The sequence below is a fragment of the Oncorhynchus tshawytscha genome, linkage group LG12 (assembly GCF_018296145.1).
Source record: "Oncorhynchus tshawytscha isolate Ot180627B linkage group LG12, Otsh_v2.0, whole genome shotgun sequence".
NCBI lineage: Eukaryota > Metazoa > Chordata > Actinopteri > Salmoniformes > Salmonidae > Oncorhynchus > Oncorhynchus tshawytscha.
This window is the reverse complement of record NC_056440.1, coordinates 47486631-47514526: the sequence shown is the minus strand read 5'-3', so window position 1 is coordinate 47514526 and position 27896 is coordinate 47486631. Positions and strand designations below refer to the sequence as shown.

At 43.4% G+C, this 27896-nt stretch overlaps 2 protein-coding genes across 15 annotated transcripts in view; one reads left to right on the top strand and one right to left on the bottom strand.

Moving 5' to 3' along the window:
• Positions 1-12711, top strand: part of LOC112263422 (ataxin-2-like) — a 33120-nt gene extending 20409 nt beyond the window's left edge. For 7 of the 13 annotated variants that reach the window (XM_042330712.1, XM_042330710.1, XM_042330721.1 and 4 more), the window contains 14 exons: positions 1120-1299; positions 1504-1677; positions 1896-2003; positions 2124-2194; positions 5691-5998; positions 6228-6294; positions 6444-6590; positions 7450-7467; positions 8047-8119; positions 10096-10289; positions 10431-10557; positions 10826-11217; positions 11329-11488; positions 12118-12711. In XM_042330712.1, coding sequence (XP_042186646.1) covers positions 1120-1299; positions 1504-1677; positions 1896-2003; positions 2124-2194; positions 5691-5998; positions 6228-6294; positions 6444-6590; positions 7450-7467; positions 8047-8119; positions 10096-10289; positions 10431-10557; positions 10826-11217; positions 11329-11488; positions 12118-12137 — 2039 coding nt within the window. In that variant the 3' untranslated portion in view covers positions 12138-12711. The remainder of the gene's footprint in view (positions 1-1119; positions 1300-1503; positions 1678-1895; positions 2004-2123; positions 2195-5690; positions 5999-6227; positions 6295-6443; positions 6591-7449; positions 7468-8046; positions 8120-10095; positions 10290-10430; positions 10558-10825; positions 11218-11328; positions 11489-12117) is intronic. The other 6 variants (XM_042330715.1, XM_042330713.1, XM_042330711.1 and 3 more) reach the window with 5 other exon arrangements.
• A 1772-nt stretch (positions 12712-14483) lies between these two features.
• LOC112263423 (SH2B adapter protein 3) overlaps positions 14484-27896 on the bottom strand; it is a 52892-nt gene continuing 39479 nt past the window's right edge. For both annotated transcript variants that reach the window (XM_024439609.2, XM_024439610.2), the window contains exons 3-8: positions 23130-23231; positions 22798-22889; positions 17268-17359; positions 16557-16771; positions 16247-16412; positions 14484-15980 (exon numbers count right to left, since the gene is read on the bottom strand). In XM_024439609.2, the coding sequence (XP_024295377.1) occupies positions 15640-15980; positions 16247-16412; positions 16557-16771; positions 17268-17359; positions 22798-22889; positions 23130-23231 (1008 nt within the window). In that variant the 3' untranslated portion in view covers positions 14484-15639. The remainder of the gene's footprint in view (positions 15981-16246; positions 16413-16556; positions 16772-17267; positions 17360-22797; positions 22890-23129; positions 23232-27896) is intronic.

The following is a 27896-nucleotide window of genomic DNA, read 5'->3' as shown; positions in this document are numbered from 1 at the left end:
GAAACCGCCAGAAACTAGTGAAAGTCTTGCTGTCAGGCAGACTGGTGAGTGCTTATATCCACTGGGTGAATTGATGGCCATTGTATTGTTGAATGTAAATATGGTGTATGTATTCATGATCAGTGTTTCCCCTAGCACTTTTTTCCAGCAGTGGTGACAGTTATTGTTCGGTGGGGGGGGTGTTTGGGCATGGCCAATGGTGCGGTCTCCAACTGAAAAATTTGAGGCCCTCTTGTGTGCAGAGACGTATGTTTTAAAGCAAATTTCATGCAATTCTACACATTCTGTCTGGGGCTGAGAGGAGAAATTGTAGTTTAAAAGCAATTTTCCTGGAATTCTACACATTTTGCCATGGCTTATGCCTTGCTATCTGAGTGACTCAAATATTATAACAAAATCAATGGGGACCTGATTCCACAACATTTTGGGAATTTTAGATTCTCTTTGACTGTCTAGTTTTTATACTGGTGGTTGTTTGTTCTCAAAGATGATTTTATAGAAAATAAATAGGTTTACACTAAAGTTTACACTGAAAACGTTTTACCATCGTGAAAATGTTAGAAAATACATTTAATACTGTGCATTCGGAAAGTATTCAGACCCCTTCCCTTTTGCCCTTTTTTTATAGCCTTATTCTAAAAATAATTGTAAAAAATTCCTCATCAATCTACACACACTACCCCATTAATGACAAAGTGAAAACAGGTTTTTATACAATTTTGCAAATGTGTAAAAAGAAAAAAAAGTATTATTTTTTAATAGTATTTACATAAGTATTCAGACCCTTTGCTATGAGATTACTACAGCGCGATGGGAAAAGGACATCCCAGCCGGCCAAACCCCTAACCCGGATGAAGCTGGACCAATTGTGCACCGCCTCATTGTTCTCCCGGTCACGGCCGGCTGCGACACAGCCCGGGATCGAACCTGTGTCAGTAGTGACGTCTTTAACACTGCTAAGCAGTGCCTTAGACTGCTGCGCCACTTGGGAGGCCCACAGCTAATTTAATTTAACCTTTTCCTTTGGCAGGGGCGTCCCTGCTATCCCTGGTCCAACAGACGGAGCACTACTGGTACTAATGGATGATTGATGTCTCACGACAATCTCTCTCCCTCCAGGCCCTCCCAGGATGTCACCGAAGACACAGCGCACCCCACGCACCCACAGAGTTCCCCCTGGGGGTAGAGTCCCTCCGGGAGTAGACTTCATGCCCCACAATGCTCCAGGAGAGGTGCCTGTGCCCCCTCCAACCCGCAGCACCTCTTCCGGTGGCACCTGGTCTTCCGTGGTCAGCGGAGGTAAGAGACCACTCTGTCTCTCAGGATTGGGATGGGAATGGTACCCCCTGACAAAATAGCTTAGATTGTACCGAAATGTTACTCAAATAGCCACTGCATGGTCATAGTAGGTGCGTGTGTATTGTAGCTGTGAAGGATATGTAGTGCAAGGGATGTAGTTCTATATGACTTTCAGTTAACAGCGTTCGTTACTCTCTCCTAAAGCACACAGGCCTCGCTCCCCTCGGCAGAACAGCATGGGCGGGGCCTCCCCTGGCCCTTCCTCCCTCCCCTTGGCCCAGACTGGGACCACCCCCGTAGAACCTGCTACCACGCAGTCAGCCCCATCACCCACTGCTGCTAGCCCTGCCCGGGATATGGCCGCCACTCCCTCAGAGGGTAAGTCTGTTTTCCACATCCATGCAGATTGTGTTCTTAAACATTTTTATACGTAGAACATTTTGGGAAGAGTTGATACACAATGGTGAAATTGTGACTCCTTTTGCTGTGATTAAGTAGCTCAGGCTAAACCGTCCGAAACAAAGCAGCTTGCTAGGCTGCACTCGACGATAGAACTGAGGATGACTCTTTTCCTCTCTTTCTTCCCTCGATTTTAGCAAAAGAGTCTCGGGTCCAGGAGACGAGACAGAACTCCCCTACGGCCAACAAGGAGAACATGAAGCCCCTGGAGAGCCCCCCTAGTATCAGCAGACCCCTCTCTAAAGGTCTGCAGCGTGGACACAGCTCACTTTTTAGGAAGATTATATTTCAAAGTCTCAAATGAAACTGTAGTGGGGAAATGATCGATGTCTCCTCTCTCTCTTTATTTCTCTCTTTCGCTGCAGGACCCCCCTCCATGGCACCAGACCACAGAAAACAAATAGACAACTTAAAGAAATTTAGTGTTGATTTTAGGGTAAGTTAAGTGTCCTCACTATCAGGCATTTATTGTAGTGTCACTTTCCTTCATTAAGAAGTATTGACAGTAAAATACAGAAGTTGTCACAAAGAATCTTACGGTGTTTCTCAAATATACATACCACTGTCTCCCCTCATGTTCTGAGTGCATTCTCAGCAGACGTTCTCTTGAGAATGTTCTTATGTGGAGAATGCATCAAATATTACATTTATGATAGGGTGTCCAATCAAAAGCATCTATTTTTAGCAATGGGTAAAATAATGTTAATTGTGTAGATAATCCTCTAAGAAAACAAATGGTCCAAACCTCATGTCTCTTTTTATAATCTGTTCAAAAGTTTTTACCCTTGTAGGATGGCAAGAGTTTGGGTGACTAAATCAATGGAGGCCAGAGAATAAGTGGTTAAAAATATCAGCTAGGCTGCATTCTGTGCAAGAATTAATGCTACTGACTACCTGACAGGCTTTCCTGTTGAACTCGTCATCTTCTCCGCAGGACATAAAACAATATAGCGGTAAGATGGATATCAATTTTGAGAGACGATGTAGTATTTTAGTATATGCTTTTCATATTTTAAAATTCCATTTAAAAAAAAATATATTTCTCAGAAAAACAAGCGTATCTCTGTGAGATGTCAACTGAATGCTGAGCATACAACAAGCTTTTTATTTTCAAAGCCTTTTCTATTGAATTCAGCTCGTGTCATGCTAATTTTTATTTTTGTAACCTGTTGAAACAACTTTTTAAAAACGACAACCACACAACATGTAAAATTCTCAAGTTGTTTGCCCGAAACCTGCACAGCTATGGCAACAGAGCTCGGTGCTTATTATCGGATATATTAGGTTACGAAATACGTTTTTTCTGATATACAATAGTTTGGGTCACTTAGAAATGTCCTTGTTTTTGAAAGAAAAGCACATATTTTGTTCATTAAAATAACATCAAATTGATCAGAAATACAGTGTAGACATTGTTAATGTTGTAAATGACTATTGTAGCTGGAAACGGAAGATTTTTGTTATGGAATATCTACATAGGTGTACAGAGGCCCATTATCAGCAACCATCACTCCTGTGTTCCAATGGCACATTGTGTTAGCTAATCAAAGTTTATCATTTTAAAAGGCTAATTGATCGTTAGAAAATCCTTGTGCAATTATGTTAGCACCGCTGAAAACTGTTGCGCTCATTAAAGAAGCAATAAAACTGGCCTTTAGACTAGTTGTGTATCTGGAACATCAGCATTTGTGGGTTCGATTACAGGCTCAAAATTGCCAGAAACAGAACTTTCTTCTGAAACTCTGTCAGTCTATTCTTGTTCTGAGAAATGAAGGCTATTCCATGCGAGAAATTGCCAAGAAACTGAAGATCTCGTACAACGCTGTGTACTACTCCCTTCACAGAACAGCGCAAACTGGCTCTTAATGAAAGACCCCACTGAACGATTCAGAACATGGCTGATCATATTTGTCTTGTTAAAATGTATTTTAGAACATAAGGATGTGAAATTTAATCACCATAGTGCATTTTCAGAGTGGGCAGAGTGGGTGGACAACCTACATTTGAGAGGCACTCGCACTCCTCCCTGCTGTATTACCTCTCGCTGGCTGCACCTCACCATTTACTGAACCTTTTTCCTGCCAGGACAATGGCAATAAAAACTTTACAAGATACAGTGGGGCAAAAAAGTATTGTCAGCCACCAATTGTGCAAGTTCTCCCACTTAAAAAGATGAGAGGCCTGTAATTTTCACCATAGGTACACTTTAACTATGACAGACAAAATTAGAAAAATAATCCAGAAAACCACATTGTAGGATTTTTTTATGAATTTATTTGCATATTATGGAGGAAAATAAGTATTTGGTCACCTACAAACAAGTAAGATTTCTGGCTCTCACAGACCTGTAACTTCTTCTTTAAGAGGCTCCTCTGTCCTCCACTCGTTACCTGTATTAATGGCATCTCTTTGAACTTGTTATCAGTATAAAATACAGCTGTCCACAACCTCAAACAGTCACACTCCAAACTCCACTATGGCCAAGACCAAAGAGCTGTCAAAGGACACCAGAAACAAAATTGTAGACCTGCACCAGGCTGGGAAGACTGAATCTGCAATAGGTAAGCAGCTTGGTTTGAAGAAATCAACTGTGGGAGCAATTATTAGGAAATGGAAGACATACAAGACCACTGATAATCTCCCTCGATCTGGGGCTCCACGCAAGATCTCACCCCGTGTGGTCAAAATGATCACAAGAACGATGAGAAAAAATCCCAGAACCACACGGGGGGACCTAGTGAATGACCTGCAGAGAGCTGGGACCAAAGTAGCAAAGCCTACCATCAGTAACACACTACACCGCCAGGGACTCAAATCCTGCAGTGCCAGACGTGTCCCCCTGCTTAACCCAGTACATGTCCAGGCCCGTCTGAAGTTTGCTAGAGAGCATTTGGATGATCCAGAAGAAGATTGGGAGAATGTCATATGGTCAGATGAAACCAAAATATAACTTTTTGGTAAAAACTCAACTCGTCGTTTTTGGAGGACAAAGAATGCTGAGTTGCATCCAAAGAACACCATACCTACTGTGAAGCATGGGGGTGGAAACATCATGCTTTGGGGCTGTTTTTCTGCAAAGGGACCAGGACGACTGATCCGTGTAAAGGAAAGAATGAATGGGGCCATGTATCGTGAGATTTTGAGTGAAAACCTCCTTCCATCAGCAAGGGCATTGAAGATGAAACGTGGCTGGGTCTTTCAGCATGACAATGATCCCAAACACACCGCCCGGGCAACGAAGGATGGTTTCGTAAGAAGCATTTCAAGGTCCTGGAGTGGCCTAGCCAGTCTCCAGATCTCAAACCCATAGAAAATATTTGGAGGGAGTTGAAAGTCCGTGTTGCCCAGCAACAGCCCCAAAACATCACTGCTCTAGAGGAGATCTGCATGGAGGAATGGGCCAAAATACCAGCAACAGTGTGTGAAAACCTTGTGAAGACTTACAGAAAACGTTTGACCTCTGTCATTACCAACAAAGGGTATATAACAAAGTATTGAGAAACTTTTGCTATTGACCAAATACTTATTTTCCACCATAATTTGCAAATAAATTCATTAAAAATCCTACAATGTGATTTTCTGGAGAAAAAAAATCTCATTTTGTCTGTCATAGTTGAAGTGTACCTATGATGAAAATTACAGGCCTCATCTTTTTAAGTCGGAGAACTTGCACAATTGGTGGCTGACTAAATACTTGTTTGCCCCACTGTATATACACAAAGAAAATGCTTTACTTCATAATTATCTGCTGGCTGTTTGTGAATCGTAATGATATATCTAGCCAGCTAATTGGGGGGGACCCAACCTAAAACTAATATTATGCTGTCAATTCTTCGTGGATAGCTAACTACCAATTCTTCATTGCTAGTCGTATTGACTTACTATCGGCTTGCGATCAAAACGCTCTTTCTCTCTTTCTTTCTCTCGCTCAGTTGCAGTCCAGCTCGAACCCAGATCCACAGTTTGAGCAGATGACCAAGCCTCCACCAGATGCCACGGGAGAGAAGCCCAAGGAGCTTCCCCTGGACAAGGGTTTGGAGGGGTCTGAGGAGGGCAACGTGGCCCACACCGGGAGCAGCAAGGCAGGCAGCCCTGGAGCACCATCCTCCTCTACCCTCTGTCCTGCCCCGGAGCAGAAGAGGGGGCCTGACGTGACCTCGCAGGGTGTCCAGACGTCTGCACCCACCTTCAGCGGAGGGGCCAAGCCTGAGGACAAAGAAGAAAAGGAGCCAGTCAAAGAGTGAGTGTCATGGCCACGTATTTGCTCCCATTATTTCTATTTGAGTTGGTGTTTTAGAATGGGCCTCTTTGAGGGTAAGTATAATAATGGAACGTGGTTCAAATAATGGAACGTGGCTCAAAAAGACAACTGACCAGCGAAAAATGTATCATCCTGGAACTCAAGGGATTGCTCACGTTGAGGGAAAAAATGATTCTGTCTTAACTGTTCTTTTTTTCCCGGTCCGCAGTCAAATCATAAAGTCGACTCTCAATCCTAATGCCCATGAGTTCAAACCCAGGGTGTTCAATACTCAGGTTAGTTGTCTGACTGCCCGAGTAACTATTCTCATCCTGCTTTTTGACTTTGCCACTTGACAGACATTCCTTTTTAAGCTGTAGTGACTTTTATAGAGTTTCCCTGTCGTGTGTGTGTGTGTGTGTGTGTGTGTGTGCGTGGCCTGTAGCACAAACCGGCCACCACTCCAACCCCCCCGCGGCCACAGGGCCAGCCCAGCCCCTCCATCGTGGTGCAGCAGCCCCAACAAGTCTACAGCCAGACGGTCTGCTTCCCCCAGATGTACCCTCTGACCCCAGTCAGCCCTGGAGTTCAGGTGAGACACATGCACACACTCTCCATCCCACCTGCATGCCTCTGCAGCTCAGAAGAGTACTTGTGGAAGCTCAGACATACCCTTGAATGATAATTGGTTCATGATTGGCATGCAGAGTTCCTAAGCAGCAAGGAAGATGTATGAGTGTTCTAAAATATTTAGTTGGCCTCCTTTCCCGTCATATCTCTCACTGTTGTCCTCTCCTCTCTGTTGTATCTCTCTCCTTGCAAGGAATGTATCATGCAACAGGAAGACATGAGGGGTGTATTTGTGTGGTCCAGCTGAATTTGGATATGCAGTTGTGGCATGCACTTGTTAGAGGCCCTCTCCTCTCACTTTGGCCTGTCTGGTCACCGTTTCACCATTGCCCACTTTGACAGGTCTTCACCATTCCACAGCCATAAACTCATCGTGTGTGAAGTCATATACAGTAGCCTATTGCTTGTTTATATTGGTTTGTGACATTTCCAGAGTCTTTAGGTTGGTTCAAGTCGAGGTTGAATTAATGTTTTCTCTGACTTGAATCTCTCATTTTTAAACTTTTGTGTAGCCTTGAAGATGTGTTTTGTTATAGGGTAGTTGGAAGTAATGTAGAACTCTGAGTGAATGTAGTTTGTGAGACAAGTTAATCTGTTGTGAAATATATAATGGTGTGATTGTGATTTCTCTGGAGTCGCTGTCGCTAAGTGATTTATTGTTCAAAAATATATTTTGGTTTTGAATTTGCTATAAGAAATTGTTGGTAATCCAACATCGGTCATTTGAGTTCAGAGAATCATTTCTGGTTAAAGAAAAAAAAACGAGCAACTAAAGAATGGTTCTTTTTTTTTCTTTTCTCCCTTTCCTCTCTCTCCATTAGAAAAGCATTATCTGGAAGGTTCGTGCATTTCTTAAGCTATCTACTTGTTTCTTACCTTTTTTGCCAAAATCCGTATGAGATGTCTTGCTTGCTTGAAAATGTCTCATCAGATGTTGGTTTGCCAATTTGTTATTGCAATTGGCTACAGTTGTTATCAAGAACTTAAACTCATTCTTGTTTTAACAGCTTTCTTAAGTGACATTCTTACTCTTTCTCCCAGGCCTAGAATAATATGACTAGTATTATGCCATTCTTTCTCAGAGTTTACAAACACTGACGCAATGCAGAGCAATTCTCACATCTTTATTTGATAAGCCTGCATTAATGTTTGCAGATAGATATAGAATAAGAAGTGCATGGTCATCCAGGTTAGTAAATGGGCTATGTTGGAACCCATTGGTGGACAGCTCCACTGTATCCATGTGGCCTAAGGTAATTGCCCAGCCAACCTTTCTTCTCACTTCAAGTCCACACGGCATGCTGGGAACAAGGAGTGAGGGTGGATGAGAAGGGAGTCAAAAGTTGAAAGGGTGGGGGGCGGAGAATCAATGGAAGGTTTCAGTTGGCTAAACGTTTGCTTCTGATCTCATCTCTCAGTCTCCAGCCATGTACCATGTCCAGATGCCTCATATGACGGTGAGCCAGTCCAAGCCCTACAGACCAGGTAAAGGTGAGAATGCTCACTGCCAATGCTGTCTGTCCCTGTCTTCACTAATTGCACAGTTCAGCATCTGGGTATGTCCGACACACAAATACGTATGGAGTCGAATGGATGGCGTCAAAAGAGAATAAGATCACGTGTGCAGGTACATTTTTAGTTTAACACCTGGCCTGCATGGGGTCGTAGCGGTGTTAGATATTGCTGTCTAGTCTGCTGGGGAGCAAACTGCTGGGGAGCTGCTCTGATTAACAGTGCTTTTGGAGACCATGTCATAGGGTAAATTCAGTACTGTAGACTAATATTGAATTTAAGAAGGCTGTGCCCCCCCCGCACATACAGTTGAAGTCGGAAGTTTACATACACCTTAGCCAAATGCATTTAAACTCATTTTTTTCACAATTCCTGACATTTAATCCTCGTAAAAATTCCCCGTCTTAGGTCAGTTAGGTCACCACTTTATTTTAAGATTATGAAATATCAGAATAATAGTAGAGTGATTTATTTCAGATTTATTTCACATTCCCAGTGGGTCAGAAGTTTACATACACTCAATTAGTATTTGGTAGCATTGCCTTCTAAATTGTTTAACTTGGGTCAAACATTTCCGGTAGCCTTTCACAAGCTTCCCACAGTGCGTTTGTCCCATTCCTCCTGACATAGCTGGTGTAACTGAGTCAGGTTTGTAGGCCTCCTTGCTCATACATGCTTTTTCAGTTCTGCCCACAAATTCTCTATGGGATTGAGGTTAGGGCTTTGTAATGGCCACTCCAATACCTTGACTTTGTTGTCCTTAAGCCATTTTGCCACAACTTTGGAAGTATGCTTGGGGTCATTGTCCATTTGGAAGAGGCATTTGCGAGCAAGCTGTAACTTCCTAACTGATGTCTTGAGCTGTTGCTTCAATATATCCACATAATATTCCCTCCTCATGAAGCCATCTATTTTGTGAAGTGCACTAGTCCCTCCTGCAGCAAAGCGCCCCCACAACATGATGCTTCCACCCCTGTGCTTCACGGTTGGGATGGTGTTCTTCGGCTTGCAAGCGTCCCCCTTTTTCCTCCTAACATAACAATGGTCGTTATGGCCAAACAGTTCTATTTCTGTTTCATCAGACCAGAGGACATTTCTCCAAAAAGTACGATCCTTGTCCTCATGTGCAGTTGTAAACCATAGTCTGGATTTTTTTTATGGCGGTTTTGGAGCAGTGGCTTCTTCCTTGCTGAGCGGCCTTTCAGGTTATGTGGATATAGGACTAGTTTTACTGTGGCTATAGATAGTTTTGTACCTGTTTCCTCCAGCATCTTCACATCGTCCTTTGCTGTTCTTCTGGGATTGATTTTAACTTTTTGCACCAAAGTACGTTAATCTCTAGTAGACAGAACACGTCTCCTTCCAAAGCAGTATGACGGCTGCGTGGTTCCATGGTGTTTATACTTGCGTACTATTGTTTGTACAGATGAATGTGGTACCTTCAGGCATTTGGAAGTTTCTCCCAAGGATGAACCAGACGTGTGGAGGTCTATAGATGTTTTTTTCTGAGGTCTTGGCTGATTTCTTTTGATTTTCCCATGATGTCGAGCAAAGAGGCACTGAGTTTGAAGGTAGGCCTTGAAATACATCCACAGGTACACCTCCAATTGACTAAAATAATGTGAATTAGCCTATCAGAAGCTTCTAAAGCCACGACATCATGTTCTGGAATTTTCCAAGCTGTTTCAAGGCACAGTCAACTTCGTGTATGTAAACCCCTGACTCACTGGAATTGTGATACAATGAAATAATCTGTCTGTAAACAATTGTTGGAAAAATGACTTGTGTCATGCACAAAGTAGATGTCCTAACCGACTTGCCAAGACTATAGTTTGTTAACAAGACATTTGTGGAATGGTTGAAAAGAGTGTTAATGACTCCAACCTAAGTGTATGTAAACTTTCAACTTCAACTTTCCTGTAATCCTGGATGTTGTGTTCCACTGGCTGCTGCAGTAGCCAACATGCCCCAGCAGAGGTCAGACCAGCACCACCCCCAGGGCACACCCACAATGATGCACCCAGCCCAAGCCGCGGGGCCGCCCATTGTGGCCCAAAGCCCCACCTATTCAGCCCAGTACTTCACCTGCAGCCCACAGCAGTTTACCAGCCAGCAACTGATGCAGCAGATGCCCCACTACCAGTCACAGGTAACAATCTGCCAAAATTACAACTCGACTCACAGCTTTCCACGGTCCATAAAGGTATCACAAAAGATTGGCATATATGCCTTTAAGTCATTAGCAGTGTATTGTGAATAGGGCACAAGCAATGTGTGCAACCCCCCCCAGGCCCAGCATGTGTTCAGCCCAGTGATGCAGAGTCAGGCCAGGATGATGGCCCCTCCCAACCACGGCCAGCCCGGTCAGCTGGTCTCCTCTACCACCCAGTATGGCGAGCAGACTCACACCATGTATGGTAAGCAACGCCCCCCCACTCCCCTCTGTGTGTCACTCTATTGTCACTTTGTTTAGTCTTCTGTCTTTGTGTACTTTATCTTGGCACCCAGAACAAAATTAGCTACATAATTTATGTTCTGGGACTGGAAGTTGAGAGATTTGTAATAGCGTTGCATACTCACCCCAGTTTTTAAAAAAGTGTTTAGATAACTTTCTTGTGGTAAAGCAAACACTCTACATTCAATCTGGTCCATGCCAATAACCCAGTCTTTGTTTTGTGCTTCCAGTGTCACAAGGCCCCATGCCGCAGCAGTACCAGCACCCCCAACCCTCGGCCACGCCCACAGGCCAGGCCCAGCAGGGCGGGCAGCATGGGGGAAACCACCCGGCTCCCAGCCCCGTCCAACAGCACCAGGCTGCAGCCGCCCAGGCCCTGCACATGGGCAACCAGCCCCAGCAGCAGATGTACCAGGCCCTGGCCCCCACCCCGCCCTCCATGACCCCGGGGACCAACCCCCAGTCCCCCCAGGGCAGCTTCCCCTCGGCCCAGCAGGCCGTCTACCTCCACCCCCAGCAGATGCAGCACGGCTACAACCCCTCCCACATGGCCCACATGCAGCAGGTGAGCTCCAACTTCAGAAGCCCTTCACTTCACTCTGAGTACATACTATATGAACAGGTTAGTGGTCCCAGGAACAAAAACACAAAACCTTTTTATGGAGTCAGTAACAGTTGTATGTATCTCTTTCTACTAATGTTCTCTCTCTTTCTCGCTTTCTCTTCCTTCAAGGCCCATATGCAGTCTGGGATGGTTCCCTCCCACCCTGGCCACCCTCAGATGATGCTGATGGCCACCCAGCAGCCAGGCGGCCCCCAACTCCCCCAGAATGCCCTCAACCCCATCCCAGTGTCCTCCACTACACACTTCTCTTACTTGGCACACCCCCAAGGTACATCTCTACATCACCCCATCCCTATATGCCTCGGGGGCGGGACTCTTCTAATCACCTGACAGATGTCTCTGTACTGCTTGTTCAACTAAACACACTTCCAAGTATTAAATTGGGGCAAATATGTTTGATCTAATTTTCCCCAGCCTTATCGTTAATGATACATTTAGCTGAAATTCTTGTAATAAGTGCTATGGACCAAGAGGCTCCTTAACAGCTTCTACCCCCAAGCCATAAGACTGCTGAACAACTGATGAAATGGCCATCCGGACTATTTACATTGACCCCCCCCTTTGTTTGTACACTGCTGCTACTCGCTGTTTATTATCTATGCATAGTCACTTTACAAATTACCTCGACTAAACTGTACCCCCGGTATATTGTCTCGTTATTGTTATGTACATTGTGTTACTTTTTGATTGATTAGAATTTTTTACTTTATTTAGTAAATATTTTAACGCTCTTTCTTGAACTGCATTGTTGGTTAAGGGCTTGTAAGTAAGCATTTCACGGTGAGGTCTACACCTGTTGTATTCGGTGCATGTGACAAATCAAATTTGATTTGATGATAAATATTCTAACCACGACTGGCCAATTTCACTGATTTCCTCCGTTTTGTGTCCCTCCAGTGCAACAGCACCATCAGTAGCAGCTGTGGAGGGTGCTACTGAGAACATGGACCCCTTGTCCAGCCCTCGCTCTCTTCAAGGGTCTTGACACAGATCTCTCGTCATGCTACTACACATATGCTTTCCTCTCCCAGTCATAAAGAATGTTCCACAGGTTGTTGCATTGGGGAGGTTTTATTGATAACAAAAGGATACCCTCTCTCTTCCCCACACACACCTTTTAAGAAACCTGCAGAGGGTCCCTAATGAAACTTGATTCAGCTTGCCAATTGAGAGAAAGATAAAATGATCTGCACCTTGATATGGAAATTCTTTCTACTTAAACAGTGTTACTGTTTAACAGCTGCTGCATTCAAGACTTCAGAACAGGTTTTAACCAAACTAAAACTAATTAAAATCTTCCTGTAATTAATAACAAGTTTGGCCTAAAGGACAAACATTATTAATTATGATGGCTAAAGTGATCCCACTTCTCACCTGACCATTATGTAACTTTTACTTTGTAGATAATATAAATAATTTAAAACATTTGGGGGAAAAATAAACTTTTTAAAAAAACAAACAGCTGTATTGGCAGTCTTTTGTTTTTTTGCGTTCTATGTATAATCAGGTGTTAATTTTGTAATGCCATTCATTGATGTCTAAAAAAAAAATAGGGATAGGTTTGTCAGTGGCCTTGACAGATACGAATTACAATTTAATTTGCAGTAAATATGCATTGTAGTTAAATTGGTCCAAAGTCAGTTGCAAATGGCCAAGCAAGGTTCACACGTAAGAACGGGTATCGGCAAGAATGTGACTTTCTGGTCCCTATCCCGTTGATTTTAGAGGGTGGTATAATGTGACCATCCTTAAAAAATATATATATCATCTGCGAGATTAGAACCTGTGACCTAGCCTAGTACACTGCACCAGCATAGATAAGGCTGCTCAGTACGGTAAGTCATTTAGAATAATTACTCGCCCTCCAACCTACCCTCCTTAAAGGCCTTTATTTGACGCTCACCTGTAAACTCCACCCCCGGACCTGTCACTAAGCTCTGCCCACTGCTTTCATTCAACAAATCAATGTATCCCTGACTACTTCTGGAGGTGTGTCTATACTGGTCTTTAATGTCAGCAGAATGAGATCAGGATGCAGGTTGCCACCAGGTATAAACTACGCTCATGTTTCACACGTCTCTTGGTTCACTCACTTTCACATCCCAGTTCTATTTGAACCCCAGCCCCGAAAGGACTAGACCGGTGAAAGCATTATAGGGCTATGTGCAGGAGCCATACAATGCTGTTTTATACCTATGTCAGAGACTTGTCAAAGTAATATTTGCAGAAAAAATAGCTTTTTCAGTCACAAAAATGCTGTTGTAGGTACATTTTTTTGGGGTTAGCTTTATATTACAAAAGTCAAGTATACAGTTGATATAATTTAGAATGCTTATAACTTAGGGAAATGTAACAATTGATCAAAGATTGACAGATGGAAAGCTTTGGTTTAATGGAATGTTTAGTGCTAATTACATAACATAACAGTATTGAGAAGACACATTAAATCAGTTGAACTTGAACAATGTCAGATGGCTTGACTGACCGGGCAAAATAAATGCATGTCAGCAAATGTTCTAATACATGGGCCTGAGGTACGTTGGGGCCATTTGAGTATAAAACTAACCTGATATGTGCAGACACTCTTCAACACCTGTCTACAGTAGTGGAATGCACTAAGCTTGCCAGAACTCTTGGTGTGATTTGTTTTCCCAATATGATTGAGTGCAAAGACAATGTACAGGTTAAGCTATAATATAAAGCGTTCAATGTGCCATAGGCTAAATTATTGGAAATACCTAATTTATTGCACTAAGTTCAAACACATCACGCCCTGAGGTTCAAAGCAACAGCAGTTTTCAGGCAAGGCACAGTCTTTCTGGCTACAGGTCAAAAGGGACTGATAAGTCAATGATACCGTTGCTTTCCTTACGCATTTGCAGAACAGATTGGGGTTTGGGATTAGTTTCAATTTAAGCACAGGAAACAAACTACTTGTCTGCAATTGTCTAACCTTTGACAAAGTCAGTTTCAATATCGGAAGGTACCTGATTAAAAACTATTGTAAAATTCCTTGATAGATTTTTAGCTAGGTCATGCAATGAAAAAGACATCTCCTTTCATGGCAAGTCAATGTCCTGGTCATTTAAAAAGGAAATAAACATGCCTTTGTGCATTTCTTAAAAACAGAAAGCCCTTCTATGATAAGAAATAAACGTGACCATAAATACTGTAGGACTTCTAGGGGGTAAGCTGTACAACTCAATGATTAAGGTTTCACTGCTAAGTTAGTGTTGGGAAAGAAGATGTCCATACAGGAAAAGTGATGGGTACTGGTATGTTAAAGAAAGTTTAATTAATAAACAAAAATGTACACCAGAACGGTTGCTTACATAAAATGTGTTAAGGGGCCATGCACACGAGGGTTCTTAGTAAAAGCAAGGGAGTGCAGTCTTTTCCTCACATTTTCTTTGGTGACGTTTGTCTCTTTCAAGAGCTCGCTGATTAAGAAACCATAGAAGGAAAACATTTAACTAGCAAAAAACAAATGCCTTCAGAAAGGTCCAGCTTTGTCCTTGAGGCGTAGAGCTGGAGAGAACAATGTTAAGATGAAAGAAGTTAATGCTATGAAGGTAAGGACTTTAATGCTAACAGGAAATTAACATGCTAATATTTTGCCCCATACACATTCAAGTTGTACAATGCTTGTGATACAACAGAGTTTTGCACAATGGTTGTGTAAACATGTTTGGGCAGACAAAGTGTTGTATCACGAACATTGTGTGAAATGTGTTATATAAGAGTTGTGCACAGGGGCTTGAGAGTCGAGGCTGTGGAGGGGAACAGGGATTCTAGAATAGGGTGTGTCCCCTCCCGACCGCTTTCTTTATGGGGTTAACTCCCTTGTTCAGTCCCGTCTCGGGAGGTTTAACGTCAATACATACCCCAACAGTGAGACTGAACCAAACCTACGTGGAAGGCTCCACACAGTTTGTTAGGTTCCTTTTTCAACACCTTCTGTTTTCCAGCGAATTAAAATACACAATGTACAGAATGTGTGCATTTCAAATACACAGGGTATCACTAGAATACACTATAAAATGGGAGTGTGTGTGTGGAGGGGAGGGAGTGTTGCCCAACGCTTCAGGGCCCTTAAACAGACCCCTATTAAAGGGGAGGGAGAGGCAGTGAGGGTGCCCCGCTCCCCTGCCTGAGGGAAGACCTTCCACATCAGCGCCACTCACTCCCATGTAGCAACATCCCTTAAAACAACGACATTCGCTTTATAAAATGAGAATAATCATATAACAATATTAAACACTTTCCTAAAAATACATTCATAATGAACTCTGTCACCCCCACCATGAAACAGACCTCAACTTGGGCATACACGTTCACTCATGAGTCCATCTGGCACTTGCTTGGAGTTTTGCAGTGACCTCTGGGCCGGCTGTGACAGGGAGAAAGGGAGTCGGCCGGTCAGAGGAACATGTACTGGTTGTCGATGGCCCGCTTGCGGCCCCTGTCTGGCTCCAGTTCGTAGTCGGAGTCTCGCTGAGTAAAGGGTGGGTGGGGGTTGGGGTGACGCAGTAGGGGTCTGCGGCCCACCGACTCGCTCCGACGCAGTGGACCCGAGGTGGGGAGGTCTGAGAGGGGAGCGGTGTATAGATGAGGGTGTCCGGGCTGGGGCAGGGGGCCTGGAGAGGGGCCTGCTGAGGGGAGCAGGCTGGGGCAGGTGGCTGGGCTGCAGTGGGCCAGGCTGGGCTCGGAGCTCCAGCAGTTCAGGGAGAAGGGAACCAGAACAGCTGCTGAAATCTGACCTGAGAGAGAGGACACAATGACATAACATTATTTATGCTGACATAAAGGATTTCACTTGTAACATCCTGTGCGGATTCCCATATACTTTATATCCAAGTAGTTGTTTATGGCACATCTATAATAAAATTGTATTTTCTTTGTGTGCAATTATTTTTAAATACATTTATGTAAAGTTAAGTGTTAGCAGTAGCCCTAAGTTCAAAAGTATTGGTGGGGGTGGGTGTTTGTGTCCAGTGTAGGTTAGGGGTCAGTGACGAGGGCTCACCTTGGGAGTTAGCCACCACGAAGCTTGAGAGGGTGACGTCACAGGCAGTGCCACACTCCAGGGGTATGGGGTAGAGGCGAAAGTGACTGAGCATGTCCATGACGGATGGGAAGCGCAGGTGCTGCACCCTACACTGACCCCACTCTGTTAGAGACAGACGCAGGTGCTACAGAAAGAGAGAGGCGGAGGGAGATACATCGACATGAACAACAATGTCAATGAAGCTTTTATTCAGACATCTTCATGATATCAAAAACTAAGAAGGTATTCTTCTAGAACCTATGGTAGATCCAAGGTGCGTGCACCCCACCTTGGCCTTGCTCTGGTAGTTGAAGGTGAGGACGTAGTCTCCGCGGCGAGTCTCACTCTGCCTCACTAGGAACACTCCATGGCCCTCCAGGCCCAAGTTCTGGACCAGGTGGGCCGCCTTGACCCGCGAGATGGGCCCGTGGAACCAGGGGTATGAACACAGGAAGTGGTCAGTCTTATGGAACACCTGCTCCGAGAGGGCAAAGGTCGCAGTTCCTAGTGGGGGGACAACGAGGGAAGTGTAAGAATAGAATGTAACATGGTCATTTAGCAGACCCTTTGATCCACAAATAGCTCATCTTTTGGGGGGTACACCCACTGGATAGTTGCAGTGAAATTTGTTGTTTAACAGGGTCAGCCATAGTAGTATGGTGTAGTATAGTCGTATAGAGCAAATTTGGGTTAATTGCCTTGCTCAAGGGAAAATCGACAAAATACTGATTACCTCGTTGACTCGGGTATTCAAACCACCAACCTTTCTGTTACTGGTCCAACACTAACCCATAGGCTACCTGTCGCCCTGCGGGAATGTTCATAAGATATACATGCAGCCCATGCAGGAATCATACCCACAACTCCTCAAACCGTTACAAGTGACTGGGCCAACCACTACAGCATCATTTCAAACATAAAGATACAATATCATCCTGAGATATTAAATTGTTACACACTTCCAGGTTGGGGTCCGACCCTTCCTGTCCCTGACACCCACCCTGACTCCCTGACTCGGAGTTCCCTCTCCGTTTGGCCATCGCAGCATTGTCCACAGGGTAGGTTAGGAGCTCCAAATCCACGCTGCCAGACCTGTGTAATAAACAATGACTTCAGTTAGCAGCAGCCAATCCAGACTGGGCTAAAATGTTAGCCCATCCTTCTTGACATGACGCTGCCATCAACTGCACAAGGCTGAAATGTACTATGTAAATAAATAATTAGATTTTTCCATTGCGTTAATGATGGCGGACTGATTGATACATCTTTTCAAGATGAGTGACGAGAAGAGAATCGTCTAGCCCAGGGGTGGGCAATTCCAGTCCTCGAGTGCCTGATTGGTGTCACAGTTTTGCCTCAGCCAATAATCACCAAATCATGATCTTCAGTATAGAATGCAATTTGATTAATCACCTGTGTTTGCTAGGGATTTAGCCCATTGGGTATCTCACGACAACCCCATATGCCATGTCTTGAAATATGCAGACAGATGGATTAAAAGTAAGTGTACATTGTATACTGAACAAAAATATAAATGCAATATGTAAAGTGTTGGTTCCATGTTTCATGAGCTGAAATAAAAAGATCCCAGACATTTCTCATACTCACATAAAAAGCTTATTTCTCTCAAATGTTGTGCACAATTGTGGTTACATCTGTGTTAGTGTGCGATTCTCATTTGCCAAGATAATCCATCCACCTGAAAGGTGTGGCATATCAAGAAGTTGATTAACCTACAGGTGCATCTTGTACTGCGCAAAGTAAAAGGCCACTCTAAAATGTGCAGTTTTGTCACACAACACAATGCGACAGATGTCTCAAGTTTTGACGGAGTGTGCAATTGGCATGCTGACTGCAGGAATGTCCACCAGAGTAGTTGCCAGAGAATGTTAATTTCTCTATCATAAGCCGCCGCCAACATTGTTTTAGAGAATTTGGCAGTATGTCCAACCGGCCTCAAAACCACAGACCAAGTGTATGGCATCATGTGGGTAAGCGGTTTGCTGATGTCAACATTGTGAACAGAGTGACACATGGTGGCGGTGGGGTTATGGTATGGGCAGTTATAAGATACGGACAATGAACACAACTGCATTTTAATCGATGGCATTTTGAATGCACAAAAATACTGTGACAAGAACCTGAGGCCCATTGTGAGGCCCATTTTTTTTTTAAAGGGATCTGTTTTCCCAGTCATGTGAAATCCATAGATTAGGGTCTAATTAATTTATTTAAATTGACTGATTTCCTCATATGAACTGCAACTCTGTAAAAATTAAATTGTTGAATGTTGCAGTTACATTTTTGTTCAGCTAACTTTCTAGGTCCGACCATAACCTTTGGACTTCATACCATTCCCATTTATTCTCATTTATCAGGATGCGTACACCTCTACTGTTACTACAGTAGGTGGCAGCATGGGCCTCTCCAATCCAGCTCCTCTTTAAATAATACATTTCTCTCTTTAAAAAAAATTTAACTCTTGCAAGAAAAAGAGATCGTCAGCAGATGTGGTTAAGAGTTCGACAACCATATGCTTTTCCCCCCATCATGGAGCCCATGCATACAGAAGATAGCCCTATTTGATAAAAGACCAAAGTCCATATTATGGTAAGAACAGCTCAAATAAGCAGAAAGAAACAACAGTCCATCATTACTTTAAGACATGAAGAGTTACCTCTGCTGCAGAGGATAAGTTCATTAGAGTTACCAGCCTCAGAAATTGCAGACCAAATAAATGCTTCAGAGTTCAAGTAACAGACGCATCTCAACATCAACTGTTTAGAAGAGTGTGTGAATCAGGCCTTCATGGTCAAATTGCTGCAAAGAAACTACTACTAAAGGACACCAATAATAAGAAGAGACTTGTTTGGGCCAAGAAACACAAGCAATGGACATTAGACCAGTGGAAATGTGTCCTTTGGTCTGGAGTTCAAACCGGAGATTTTTGGTTCTAACTGCAGTGTCTTTGTCAGACGCATGTAGGTGAACGGATGATCTCCGCATGTGTATTTCCCACCGTAAAGCATGGAGGAGGAGCTGCTATGGTGTGGGGGTGCTTTGCTGGTGTCACTGTCTGTGATTTATTTAGAATTCAAGGCACACTTAACCAGCATGGCTACCACAGCATTCTGCAGCGATACACCATCCCATCTGGTTTGTTTTTCAACAGAACGAATTGCAAAAATCGCTGAAGTTGGAGACTTTTTATCTCCCTCACCAACTTCAAACATCTGCTATCTGAGCAGCTAACCGATCGCTGCAGCTGTACATAGTCTATCGGTAAATAGCCCACCCAATTTTACCTACCTCTTCCCCATACTGTTTATATTTATTTACTTTTCTGCTCTTTTGCACACCAATATCTCTACCTGTACATGACCATCTGATCATTTATCACTCCAGTGTTAATCTGCAAAATTGTAATTATTCGCCTACCTCCTCATGCCTTTTGCACACAATGTATATAGACTCTTTTTTTTCCTACTGTGTTATTGACTTGTTAATTGTTTACTCCATGTGTAACTGTGTTGTTGTCTGTTCACACTGCTATGCTTTATCTTGGCCAGGTCGCAGTTGCAAATGAGAACTTGTCCTCAACTAGCCTACCTGGTTAAATAAAGGTGAAATAAAAATAAAAAATATTTAAAAAACAGGACAATGACCCAACACACCTCCAGGCTGTATAAGGGGTATTTGACCAAGGAGAGTGATGGAGTGTTTCATCAGATGACCTGGCCTCCATAACCACCCGACCGCAACCCAATTGAGATGGTTAAGGATCAGTTGGACCGCAGAGTGAACGAAAAGCATCCAACAGTTGCTCAGCATGTGGGAACTCCTTCAAGACTGTTGGAAAATAATTCCAGGTTAAACTGGTTGAGAGAATGCCAAGAGTGTGCAAAGCTGTCATCAAGGCAAAGGGTGGCTACTTTGAAGAATCTCAAATGTAAAATATATTTTGATTTGTTTAACACCTTTTTAGTTACTACGTGATTCCATATGTCTTATTTCATAGTTTTGACGTCTTCACTATTATTCTACAATGTAGAAAATAGTAAAACATAAAGAAAAACCCTGGAATGAGTAGGTGTGCAGACTTTTGACTGGTACTGTACATGCTATATTTAAGCAATGAGGCCCGATGAGGTGTGGTATTTGGGTTGTTCTTATGCCCGGTCCAACGCGGAGTGCCTGGGTACATCCCTTAACCATGGTATATTGGCCATATACCACAAACACCAGAGGTGCCTTATTGCCATTATAAACTGGTTACTAGCGTAATTAGACCAGTAACACGATTTGCTTTGTCATACCCATAGTATAGGGTCTGATGTACCATGGTCTTTCAGCCAATCCAGATTCAGGGCTCGAAGCACCGGGTTTACAATTCCTTTTTTATATTGTCTTTTCATGTCTTTTCAATGACCATGTATCTCATTGGCATTGACTAATTATATTGTTACTTCCTAGATAAGAACAGTTACTTGGAGACAATGGAGTCTAGATTGTATGTGGGGGAGAGAGGGAAATAATATTTTCTCAACTTACGATAAGATGGTCGTGGGCATCATTGTTTGTAGCCTAGTGTGCTTATCACTTTTTTCTGCTTCTTCCTCCTCAGGGCATTGGGCTCTCTTTCAACTGGAAAGGCTTACTGCAGCCTGTTCAGGGCTTCATCAGCACTTGTGAACGCCATCCTCTGTGTTCCCATACCATGTGAAGATAGAGTTCTTCGGTTTCCAGAAGGACATTTTTGTTGTCCTATTCGTCCACGCTCCTCCTGCATATGCATATCTGACGATAGACTCTACTTTCCTTTTGAGTAAATCTACTTCTTTAACAACAGATTGTAAGAGTTTGCTTGTTTTGGGGAGCGTTGAGAGCATTTTAGCTATGTTTTCCTGGATATCCTTTAGCCGTTCGTTGCTCTCATTTGCATCTCCAAGTTGTTCTTAGTCTTTTCCTCTAACGGAAGCCGTGGCTTGTTGGCGTCGCTTAACACAGATTGGTTCGTGGCTGTATATAACTGACCGCTCACTCTCCTCCAGTTGCTTGGGCATATATTGATCTTTTGACTTTAGAGGCTTAATTTAAACGATACTGTCTAACTTCTACATAGAATCACAGTTTTGAGGGTACAAAACGGAGCTACTCACTCCCCATGCATCCTATCAGTATGTGCATTGGCCTCTCCTAAAGATACTGCATTACTCACAACAAAGTAAACATTTATATCACACTAGGTCAATATTAATCCAACAATCTGCTTATTCAATCATATAAACCACAAACGGGAGCTTTGGAGTTGTGGTTACACTAGGGGAGAAGTGAAAGAACGAAAGAAAGAAAGAAAGAAAGAAAGAGGAAGCGGGAGAGAGGGATGGGGGCCATCAAGTCTACAGGAAGCAGCAGGACGGAGGCATACAAAAGCGTCGGGGCTCGGTCAGGAAGGATGTCTTGTTACAGTAAATCTTGAAAATGCTAGTGTTATTGTACGTGATACCTCCACTCCACCCCCAATATCACACACACTGTGACACACACTGTCTGTCTGTGAAAGAGAGTAAGAGTGAGAGAGATAGAGTTTTTCCTCCTCATACATATTCACAGGTCCTCCACCCAGAAGGAGAAAGACGAAGCCTCTATATATTTCTCTAAGACACACACACACACACACACAAACACTAAAAATAGTGGCACACATGAGCAAACTCATGAATGTGCACACTCATACAATCTTGAGTACAATCTTGTGTACTGTGACTAACTGCCTGATTTGGAACAGCATGATAACATACATGTTGAAAGCGCAGCTATGCCATGGATAGAGAGCACGATCCTATCATCCGAAATAGGAAATGACAGCACTATCAGGGTCAATAGCTCACCATTCCCTGCACACATCAACCATTTTACAGGGTGTCCATTTTGATGACAAAAGTGTTACCATACTGTGTCAGTACTGCATAAGAGAAATGCATGAGACTGACATAAGTATTGTACCTCTGACGCATTCATTAGCCTTTGTCAGCCTTCCGACAGCTACAGTAGCTAGCTTGTGATAGTCTAGCAAATACAGCACTGCCTTCTGAGATAGAAGTTTAATGTTTGGCGCCTCAATAAAAGGGGGTCCAACCGTTGGCAAGAAGATTATCATTTTAAATCTGTGTGTGTGTGTGTGTTGAAGGCCTTGGGGCATGGGGGCTGCAGAGCTGAAGCCGTGCTGGACTGAAAACCAGAGTCTGGGGAGGGGAAGCGAGATGGAGAATTCCAGACATCTGCAGAAATGAGAAAGGTCCTGAGATTCCCCCACTGAGACTCAGACCTCCCCCACACTTCCTCTTTCACACGGCTGCGCCTGACACATAGCTCCACACACACACACACACACACACACACAGAGAAACACGCTCACACACACACACGGAATAAAGCTAGATGAAGAAAATACAAAATAGATGGGGAGGGAGAGTAGCATGTTAAATAACTAGTGTACTGATAACATTACAGTGTGCCGTGTCCCTCACCTGTTGATACATTCTTTAATTTCTGTTGTCCAGGAGCTGACTTGCTGGTTATTTTCCGTCTCAAATATGAGACTACCTGGATAGTGATTAACCTGGAGAGGAGACAAAACTAGTGGTAAAGGAGATTGTATGCACACACACACAGAAATATGAACACACCCTCAAGAACAGGAATGGAAAGAAACAGACAATTTGGCAGAGGTGGTGTGTGTGTGTGTGTGTGTGTGTGCGCTTGCTTGCTTGGCGTGTATACACTTTTCTTGTGGCGAGGGACACGACACAAGGCAGGAAGATGGATCAGCATCACTAGCAGGGGAGAGTCTCCGCCTCACCTTTAAAACAAACGTGTGCATGTTGTCGGGCATCTCCAGGCGGTTGCAGCGGCGGATCTCCAGGATGTCTGCACAATGAACTGTCAGTTTGGGACTAGAGCCCTGGAAGATGGACACACCCACAGAGATAGAGAGAGACAGAGAAGACATTGAAACAGCATGTCATGTTCTAGACCCCTCAAACAACACCCTGTTCCAGTAACACACCACATTGACGGAACTCCCTTTAAAACACCACATAAGTCATACCAGTATGTTTGTGCCACATTAAGAGGAGTTTCAAGCTAAAGTTTGCCTCTGCTTTACGTACATCTTCGTTCATCAGGACCATTTTAGTCAGTGTTTGTGGTGAGGAGGTTAAGTTTGTGTTGGTTTGGAGAGTAGAAATATTAGGTTGCATGAATTATATCTATCGCTGTTTTGATGTTTTCCTTTTGCTCTACAGATCTCTCTGACAAGAGCTCCAGAACTGGATGGAGAGGGGTACCAGATGGTGGAGGAACTAGTGGGAAACTCACATTCACTGGGACATGCAGGTTGTGTGTGCGTGCCTCTCCTTCTCAGTTTCAGTGTGTCTAAAGTATGTGTGCCGTATGTGTGCCTGTGTGTATGAGTCTTTGCTCTTGAAAATCCAGCTTGGCTCTTACCCTGGAGCGTCCCTCAGTGGAGGTCTCTGGGCTGAGCACCAGGCCCTGTTCAGACTAGAGAGACCCAGAGAGTGGGCTGGAGGAAGGCTACTGCTCACGAAACACACACTCTCCAGCCCAGCTCAGAAGGAGGAAAGGAGACGAGAGGAGGAGAGTTCACCATTTTCCAAATGGAATCTCGTCGCTTTCTTTCCAGCGCAAATGGGTGGAGGGAAAGAAAGCAGAAGGTGCTCATTGTGTGCTGATGATCGCTAGGCTTTTGTGTGTGTCATGTGTGAGCTGTTCCATGTGATATCAACCCCAGTCACCTCGTTATGAGGAATTCTTATGCTATGTGAAGGCAGGTGTACCTTGGAAAGAGTGAGTGGGTGGGTGGAAACAATATGTACTGGATTTGCATATGGTGTAGTCAGAACGGCATAACCCAAAATGTACATCTCCTCACTCTACAGCCAATTACTAAGCCTAGATCTCCATTATTTTTTGTAGATAATCCCTAAAATCCCTCCTTTACAATAAATCCTAGAAATGGGGATCAAACAGCAGAGCATAACAAAGCACAGTTGGCGCAACACTCAGGTCCTAAGAGGTGTATTCCAGAAGGCTGAGTCAGATGAGTGTGACCCTATGCAAATGTGACAGTGTGTGAGCGGGAGGAATGTCTATTGGATGCATCCCAAATGTCACCCTATCCACTATATAGTGAATTAATTTTAAGACGTGGCCTATGGGCCCTGGTCAAAAGTAGTGCACTACATATGGAATAGTGTGCCATTTGGAATAATCACAGACAGGTTGGGCACATCAAAAGGAGATTCCTTTCCCCCTCGTTTCCTTTCCTCATGAGTCTTAGTATAAATTAATAATACAGAGCCATTGTTCATCCAAACAGCTTTAGGGAGAAATTAAAAGTATTTGACTCATTGAAGGAATCTGAGAAGAAATGATTAACTGACCGACTAACTAGTGTGTACAAAAAAAGCAGACAAATGAGTGCGTGCCCACACACACACAGCTTTTCTTTCTGCCAACTCCATAGACCTACCTTCCACACACACTCCAAAAAGTCCAAAATATTTTGTCTAATTATTTTTAAAAACAGTCCAGTGGGCATGTAACCTGTCCCTTCCACCATGCTGAGTCTGAGGGAGGATGGAGATAATATATACCAAATGCTGAACACACACACACACGCGCTAAACATAGGCAAACACACACACCAGCCATGATAAATTGGCCTACACAAATATCCACGATACAGCACAACGCCGAGCCTTTGTACCGACACTCAAACTAAATGTACCCGAGGTTCAGTGCGCACTCTACAGCTTTGTCAAGTATCAACAATCCAAGTAACCATTAACCCCGAACTGGCAGTTCACACCACATGAACAAAAGTATGTGGACACCTGCTTGTCAAACATCTCATTCCAAAATCATGGGCATTAATATAAAGTTGGTCCTCACTTTGCTCTTATAACAGCATCCATTCTTCTGGGAAGGCTTTCCACTAGATGTTGGAACATTGCTGTTGGGACTCCTCCATTCAGCCATAAGAGCATTAGTGAGGTCGGGCACTGATGTTGGGCGATTAGACCTGGCTCGCAGTCAGCGTTCCAATTCATCCCAAAGGTGTTCGATGGGGTTGAGGTCAGGGCTCTGTGCAGGTCAGTAAGGTTCTTCAACACCAACCAACAAACGATTTCTATATGGACCTAACTTTGTGCATGGGGGCATTGTCATGCTGAAACAGGACCTTTCCCAAACTGTTGCCACAAAGTCAGAAGCATAGAATCTTCTAGAATGCTGTAGCGTTAAGATTTCCCTTCACTGGAACAAAGGGGCCTAGCGCGAACCATGAAAAACAGCTCCAGACCATTATTCCTCCTCCCATTAAACTTTACATTTGGCACTATGCATTGAGACAGGTAGCGATATCCTGGCATCTGCCAAACCCAGGTTTGTCCGTCGGACTGCCAGATGGTGAAGCGTAATTCATCACTCCAGAGAAAACGTTTCCACTGCACCAGAGTCTAGTGGCGGCGAGCTTCACACCACTCCAGCTGACACTTTGCATTGCGCATGGTGATCTTAGGCTTGTGTACGGTTGCTCGGTCATGGAAACCCATTTGAAGAAGCTCCCGACAAACAGTTATTGTGATGATGTTGTTTCCAGAGGCAGTTTGGAACTCGGTAGTGAGTGTTGCAACCGAGGACAGGCAATTTTGTACGCGCTGCACGCATTCAGCGGTCCCATTCTCTGAGCTTGTGTGCTTCGTGGCTGAGCCGTTGTTGCTCCTAGACGTTTCCACTTTACAATAACAGCACTTACAGGGTGCGGCTGAAATAGCCGAATGCACTCATTTGAAGGGGTGTCCAAATACTTATGTATACATAGTGTTTGTTGATTGATAAGAGCAAGAAAGATCAATAGCTATTGACACTGTCAAACAAGTGGAACAGACTGGCAAAAAAAAGGTAGGAATATCCAATCCTCACCATCTCAGATTGCGCTGAAATCTTTTATGTAGTTAGAAACATAAGAGAATTTAAGGTAAATGATTCCACAGGATTCAAAACATAATTCTTCCTAACAATGAGTAAGACCTCAGGAATCCAATAAAATGAATCAAAAGCCATCCACACACGGCTGCCTCACACCCCATGCCAATCCCACCCCGAAAACCAGTGTACTGTATGTCCTGTATGTCTATCAGTTCAGTATACTTTGTCTGACAACAAGTACAGGACTGCAGCTTCTTTTCTTCATCCTTTGTAATGTATTCCCTGTAAATCTGGTTAGGGCTGTTGCTGTGATCATATCACCACACCAGCAGTCATGAATGCAGTAAAATTCCACATGACTTGAGTCACAATCTCCTTTTATGCACTCTGGACATAGTTAGCAAGTTGAGTACTACCAAAGTATCATGCCCTGGTACTCAGGGCTCAATTCTCCCTCTAACTAATCTGACATCAATACAAATTTAATCGAAAATCACATCAAACACGTATCAAAACAGTAGGCCTATCATACCTGTAAAACTCACCTCACTGTGATCATCAATTTGAAGAAATAAGTTCAACAGCAGGTTGAAACAATGTAAAACATGGTTGTTGTGGATGTTGTTTCAAAGCCTAACACAATGAAATGGACAGTGCTTTCTAAGGTGATGATCAATTAAAAACACAAATAAGCATATGCATTAAACTTAAAATAAAAAACAACCTGAATAAAAATGATGATTGTGCAGTTACACAATACATAGCCTACCGCATATTACGCATGGCCAGTGGCGACCCGTCATTCAGGGCACACCTGTTTTGAGCTCCACATTTTTTGCCTGTTTTGCATATTATGTTGGCATTAGTACGTGTCACATTTCAGTTTGCAAACAATGTATAAAAAAATATAATTTGGTTAATAAAGCTGCATATAAACATGGTCTCTTTTTTGTTTCCTTGAGTAAGGAAGCTCCAAAATTAAGGTGTTTCAGCCTATTTCAGTGCTTTCTGTGGTGGTGGGGCAAGCCAGCAGAAAATATGGTGCGGCGTGATTGGCTCAGTGTTCTGTAACTCATGGGGACACTACATCCCTGCCAAGTCTAAGGATAGACCTCAAAAAATTCTAGCCCCTTGGGTTAGAAGTGCCCATCCAAGAAGGCTCAAAGTCATTGGCCACTGAAAAATGACATCACATCACGTTATATGTACAGTAGCTTTGATTGGACTGTTCATGTCAACATCATACTTTCAAAATCTTAGCTAGCAGTCATCGTCATGAATCAAGTTGACAATCTACTGGTAAATCCTTTTTAAATTGCAGATAAAACTTATTGGTGCTCATCGGCCATCAACATTACACAATAAGTTGGAAATTGCAAATTCAACAATAATTTTTAAAATGATAAACATTCAACATTGGCCATGCTGTCAATGAAGCATGATTTGTGCTGCGCTCAAAACAACTGTTAACTTGGAACTGCGAAAACTTGACTTCAGTGAGTTCAAGAAAACTGGAAAGTATGGAATAAACAAACTCTGACTGGGAAAATACATTTTGAACGGTCATCCAACTCGGAATTGTAAATCTGGCTACAACCTGAAGATCAATGACATC